Source organism: Asparagus officinalis, chromosome 5 (assembly GCF_001876935.1).
Source record: "Asparagus officinalis chromosome 5, Aspof.V1, whole genome shotgun sequence".
NCBI classification, from domain to species: Eukaryota; Viridiplantae; Streptophyta; class Magnoliopsida; order Asparagales; family Asparagaceae; genus Asparagus; species Asparagus officinalis.
In genome coordinates, this window is record NC_033798.1 from 29882347 (window position 1) to 29889180 (window position 6834).

The 6834-nt window shown below is 36.0% G+C and overlaps 1 protein-coding gene across 1 annotated transcript; it reads left to right on the forward strand.

Moving 5' to 3' along the window:
- Positions 2–6567, forward strand: LOC109841658 (the record flags this gene model as incomplete). The annotated part of the gene is made up of 5 exons (XM_020410606.1): positions 2–71; positions 172–271; positions 2705–2884; positions 3026–3143; positions 6306–6567. Coding segments are annotated over 5 exons (540 nt in total), but the record flags the coding sequence as incomplete, so codon positions are not given.

The following is a 6834-nucleotide window of genomic DNA, read 5'->3' on the forward strand; positions in this document are numbered from 1 at the left end:
CGTCGCCCCCCGCCGGCGCCTCATCCTCCTCCGCCACGCCGAGAGCGACGCCCCCGGACGCTTTCTCAGGGGTAAACCCAGCCTACTTATTGCCGAGGCTAGGGTTAGTGTTTTCTGTAGGTTTTGGTTTTAATGCTGTTGAGGCTGAGGGCTCGTTTTGGCTTTTGGCAGATCATGACCGGCCACTGAGCAAATCGGGGAGAGCTGATGCGGCTGCTGTGTCCAGGAAGTTGAAGCAGATGGATTGGATTCCGGAGCTTGTCTTGTCCAGGTTAGATAATTCTACTGGAGAAATTATTGAATGATTATGGCCCAATGTCTTCATAAGATGACCTAAGAATGCGTCTGCTGAGAGTTTGAGTTGGTTAGAAATCAGCATTTTTCGTATACATCTTTGTAAATTCGGGTCCTTCCGCATGCTAATTCTTGTGGGTGCACATGTCATGCCGCAATGTCTTTATAAGGAATGTAAGAATGTGTATGTTGAGAATTTGAGATGGTTAAAAATTTAGCATTCCGCATGTAATATATATTATAGAGTTTCGGGTATTGCCGTACGAGGTCCTTCGAGATGCAGACCTTGAACTGAAATATTCATGAATATCCATGTTATGGTAGTGAGTTTAGACAAAGAAGCACGTAGTTGTGTCTTTGTATCTTGATTTCAGAGAAAAATTTCTTATATCGTGTTTTGGAAAACAAGTATGCAACTCCTAGGGAAAAAAAATTGGGAGCGTTTGCTTTGTGGTCCAGATTCAGAAATAGTGCAAACAAATAGATAAAAAGGGGAGTGAGAGATTTTGTAAGGGTGAGTGTGAGACCTGGTAAGAGACTTATGCGACCTCTGTCTCCTCAAGAACCTCTTCCTGCACATTCGCTGTCTACTCTCATTAAACTTCAGCAATTTCATAGGCTGTGTCATGCTAAAACAGGTATTCTGAATCTTTTTCTACTAACTCTTTTACCTGTTATATAATATATAATAGTTGGTGAATATAGCTCTAGGGATTCTGTAACTTTGAGTTTAGTGAATAAACTATGGAGCCCAAATACTAACCAATTAACCATCTCTCATTTAATTTAAGAAACCCTGAACGTATACTAAACAACAGTACTTGACAAAATATTGCAACCACCGAACTGTTTGATTCACATCAATGTGCTTCCATTGAACACGTGTCTTGCAGTTAACCTTAATGTGTTTGCCACATATTCTGACTTGCGACCACTGCTAACGAAATTTCTATGTAGTCTCCTGACCATTAAACCTTAACACATCATGGTTATAAGCTTGGCATGCACCATATATGTTTTTGACTAGTTTATGATGTAGGCTCAAATCCTTGAGAGACTATTGCAAAGATGCACCACGTCTTTACCAAATTGCAACATTTTTTTTGCCTGATTCATTGAAAATTTTAACTATGAAGTGTGGATCCTTATACTTCCCACTTAGGAGCTAGGTAGCAGCATAAATACAAATATGAGTCAGATAGGATATGATACATACAAATATGAGTCAGATAGGATATGATACATACAATACAGATTATGATGTATAGAGCCACAAAATTTCAAAAATCAATGACAAACTCTGCATGGATAAAACAAACAATATGTTCTGTGTATGTGTGCAATGAAAAAAAAAATATCATAGGTATTATCAACAAACTATTAAGCATGAAAAAACAACCATGAAAGTCACATATTAGATAAACTATTTCTAAAAGTCACATATTAGATAAACTATTCTAACCTTAACAAATCAAAACAATAAAGTAGAAGGTTACATATTACATCAAAATTATACCGAAGTTACCAAATCTTCCCTAACCCTAAATCAAAGTAAGCAGATACAGTGAACCTCATTTTTACGAGTCATTTTGAAATCGGAAACATGTATGTAGGTTTGGAGCAAAATTTTCTCGTCTTTGACCGATTTCATGTTTATGCCCATTATCTAAAAATAGTTTTAATGGTGGTTTAGTGTATCCGGTGTGAATCCTATACAAATCCTGGCATATTTGAGCTAGTACATAATGGATGTGTATCCTAGAGTTGTTTCAACAACTCATGTGCATCGTAGGATAGTAGAACGGATGATGAAATGAAGGTATAGATGTTTTGATTCTAAGCTATGTGACTCCTGAAGATACTACAGAAATAGACGAGCATAATTTTTTTTCTGTTGTTTAGATTCAGAATTAGTGTGGCAAGAATAAAAGTGAACAAGAAAGAAAAAGAGATCGAAAGAAAGATATAAGATTGAAGTCTGCACAGATGTATATGGTCAGATTAAGCGTTTTCAGAGGTTATTACATCATAAAACTTTCCAGAACAAGGGTATTAAATTTTCCTTGGATAACTTGCTTGAGTGAGGTTTAACCTATATCAGCTTGGTTTTGCATCCTGGGGTCACCTAGATGTTGTCAATTTATCTTTTTTAACCATAAATAAAATATTTCTGGGTCTGCGTGGCTTATAGCATTTCTTTATTATTCTTTTATTATTCTTTGAGGCATTTAAGTAATACTAAATGGCATTTTCTCCTCTATAATCCTCTGCCTTCTTCCATCGTTGCTATGAAGGATGTCTTTCCACTCTCTTATTATTCTAATATAATTAGGCTGTGTGTGCACTTGAAGAACTTAAATATTTTCTAAAATTTTGGAAGTGTTTATTCATATGGCTTCACATGTTGCAGTGATGCCACTCGAACAAAAGAAACTCTTCAAATCATGCAGGAGAACGTGCATGAATTTTCAGAAGCTAAGGTTTATTTTGTGCCAAGCTTCTATTCGGTAGCAGCAATGGATGGACAAACTGCAGATCACCTGCAAAAGATAATCTGCGAGTTTTCAAGGGATGAGATTCTTACAGTGATGTAAGATCTTTATACTTCACATGATATGTTAGCATATAATTTTCTGATAGATTACTATGTTACGCTTTCCGACAACAGAAGCTATTTTCCATATTTCATTTATTCTACCAAACTTTTTGAGACTTAAGTTTAACTGCATAGGTGCATGGGCCATAATAGGGGCTGGGAGGAAGCTGCCACAATGTTATCGGGTTCTCCCATTGAATTGAAGACATGCAATGCTGCCTTGCTTGAAGCTACTGGCAAATCATGGAATGAGGTTTGTGTTCGGTATTGTCTGTGTGAATTATTCACTTTTCTTGGATGTCTAGAAAACTTAATCTAGATAAGCAAAGTAGAAATACACACTTCTAAAGAATTAGGGCCAGATAAATGGATTTGATTCATGTCAAAATAAGTTCTTATTGTTCACTAACATGGATTGAAAGAAGTTGATTGAAGGTTATTGATGTAGCACCAAAATTATATAACTAGGATGCAACACATATGAGCAAGGTTTTGAATATTCGAGGGGAAATATCATACGACCAAAATTCATATCGGATTGCGGTTACTGGAAAATGTCAAAGATATATAGTAAATGTCGGAGTGCTATATCATATGGTTTGCATATATAATATAATGTGTTAAATGTAATTTAAACTAATGAAATCTAAGCATATGAATATATTAAATAATATATGTTTAGGATTACTAATTAGCCTTTTAAACAAATAAAAGTCTGTATTGACATTGTAACATTTAATTAAACTGAAATGCCACTTGGTATATTAAGAAAATCATGACATGTTGCCTAAAAATTTCTAAAAACGATATATTATTTCGGAACAAGCCACATAAAAGGAGATCTACTGATATATTGGACGTGTCGAGGATATATGGCCCAAAATTGCTAACAAGCAGCAAAGGATATTTGTATCATGTCGTTTTTCGGAAAGCCTTGTAAAAAAATATCGGCCGATATATAATGCCATGTTGGGGATATTTCAAATAATGCTTATGAGTGATCACACAAACAAAATAATTCAATTTTGCTTTCTAATCCTGTGGGGAAGCAAGCAGCTGAGTTATATGCAAGCTTAGACGCTACAGAGTGCTATTAATTATGGAAATCATGTTGAAATGAATCTACAGAACAATACAAATCAATTAATAATGGAAATGACTCTTAACCTATACGCAGTCAAAGATTCAGCTAAGATATCACTTAAACAAAAGCCATGGGATTTTAACCCTTCCACAGTGGCCTTCGAATTATGTAGAAGATGGTATGATGCTGAAACAAGTTAATCTACGGAAACTATGATTTCAAGATTTATGCGCATATGTCGGAATTTGCACCGTTGCACAAACAGATACAATCTGCACTTTTCTAAAATTAAGCTACTTTATTGGCTATGAGAAAGAGAATCCTACTAGCGTGATAAATCAATGACTTATTGCTCATTCTGTTACTTTCCTCTCACCTAGAAACCATATCATGATGTGAACGCATTCTGAAAACTAAACTTCATGATCAAACTTAATTTCAGTTGAACACCAATCATATGTTAATGTCATTATCGTGTGTGTGTATATAGTATGGATATTTGTTCTATATATGATATAATATGTTCGATAGTAGTATAGGGTATATGAAACTTCATGTTAACTTAAGATGAGTCACTAAAGTTTGTATATCATTATGATGATCACTTGTTGGCGGTCATTGATGGGATGATGCGGTCCGTCAAGACTTGATCTAGCGGATATTATCGTGAAACCAAACACACTAATTTGGGGTGAATCCGTCGTGTTTTTGACACCTTGCATCACTCGTATCGAGTTTAACTGGTTTCGAGTGATGTGTAGAACTTTTACTGGCTCGACGGAGGTGAGTCAAAACTCACACAAGGTTCACACCAACTGAGTTTGGTGGTGTGGGGTTTTAGAATAGTGTTAGAGTCAAGTTAACGGACGATCATCCACCAATGTAGGCTCAATCAAGTATATCAAAATGGATTAAGAAACTTAGTGGACGTCCACTTACGTTGGACAGAAGTTTTGCTCTTATATATATATATAACTAGTATGAGTAAGTATAGGTATAATATAGTATATTGAGAGAGAGAGAGGGAGAGGGCGGAGAGGCGGCAAGACTTGTGTCAACTTAAAGTGATAAAAGTTTATGCATCAACTTTTTTAGGGGTCGACTTCTGATTGCCTAGGGGTACCGGTGTGCTTGATGGATGAAGAGGTTTTTTATATAATATAATGAGTGGCTCAGAAGTTTGGTGGACGATCAACGAGTTTAAGGTTTGATATGGAGTCTATACTATATTATATATATGATAGTAGTTTATTAGTATATAGTATATAGTAGGTAATAGTATTATTAGCTATAGGAGAAGAGAGGAGAGGGAGAATTAATGGTATCCTTGTCATGAGGAGAGGATTTCTCTCTTATGCGCCTCTAAAAGATCACATATTGGAGTTGTGGATGATCCGCTCCGGGTGTGAACTTGATGCTAGCATATTCTAGAACGCTCAACACAGCCAAGTTTTGGGTGAACGTCGTTTGATCTCCATGAAACCATGTGAAAGTTCTATTCATTCAAACGTTTAAATATTGACTACGAGTGGATTAGAAGGTAAATGACTGACGGGGTTTTCACCCAACTTGTGTGGTTGGGGTTTTAGAATAGTAAGTCGAAGTTCAACGGAAGAGGATCTCCACAATGATCTGCTCAATCATGTGTATTTTAGAGGCGCATAGGAGGAAATCGCCTCTATGAAAGGATACCGCTTAATCTCTATATATGATGTATATATATATATATATATATAGGAGGTGAGGTATATTTATATATATATAGGCTATATATATAATATTATTTATATAATTGATAGTATTAAGTATGAGAAATATGGTATGCTGGTAGCCGAAGCACAAAGTTGAATCTCTCTCTGGAAGGTAACGACTTACTTTCAATCAAAAGGCTCATATCATGCCACATCAGACCGGAAGTAAAAATGAGTATTTTGTCAATCATCAATTTTTTACGCGCGAGGCGGCTGGCGCACAACACACACACACATATTGTATTATATATATAAGTATAAGTGATTTATATATAGATTTCAATGCTGTATGTCTTGTCACGTATTACGCATCTAAAGGGCTGCATTATCAATGGATGCACATCAGTACAGAAGTAATGAGTATGTTTGGTACAGAAAGGCATACCCATCACTTTTCACTCACCGGCGCTCCGAGGCGGCCGCCGCACTAACCACATTCACACACCCATATATCTTATAGTATATTATAATATACGTATATACTATGTATATTATATTAGTGTATTATAGTGATTAATATATAAGTATATCATTAGGTGATATTACAGAGAGCTTATGTCTGTTCTTATTTATCATGCAGGCCTTTGCCTTGGCTGGCCTTGGAGGATGGAAACTCCACCGAATTCTGAGACCTGATGATGCATCTTCATAAGATGGCGCACACATTCAATTTTGATTCTCGGCCTCTTTCAATGTTGATGAGCGATGAGAGTAGTTTAGTTCTATTAACAGTGTTCTTCCCCATTTGAATCAATAGATTTGCAGATTTTTGTACAAATATGAAGCTGGTTTTGCTAGTTAGAAATAAAAATTTAAAGAAGATTTAGGACGATTACCACGAATGAAGTATCGATGCATTGAAATTTCAAAAAGAAAGGGGGAAAGTTAATCTTATGCTTAGCAAATAGGAGGGAAGTTGTCAATGCTAGGGCGGAAATGTTGAGCGGTTTTTTGTGGTTGAATAACTTTAGTGGCCTGTTTGGAATGGAGGTCAATTGTGTGATGTGGAAGGGTTTGTCGTCTTGTAGCTTGACTTGGGACTCGAATTTTGATAGATGGTTTAGGTAAGTGTTATATATACAAAGATTAATTTTACCCTTGTATAAAAA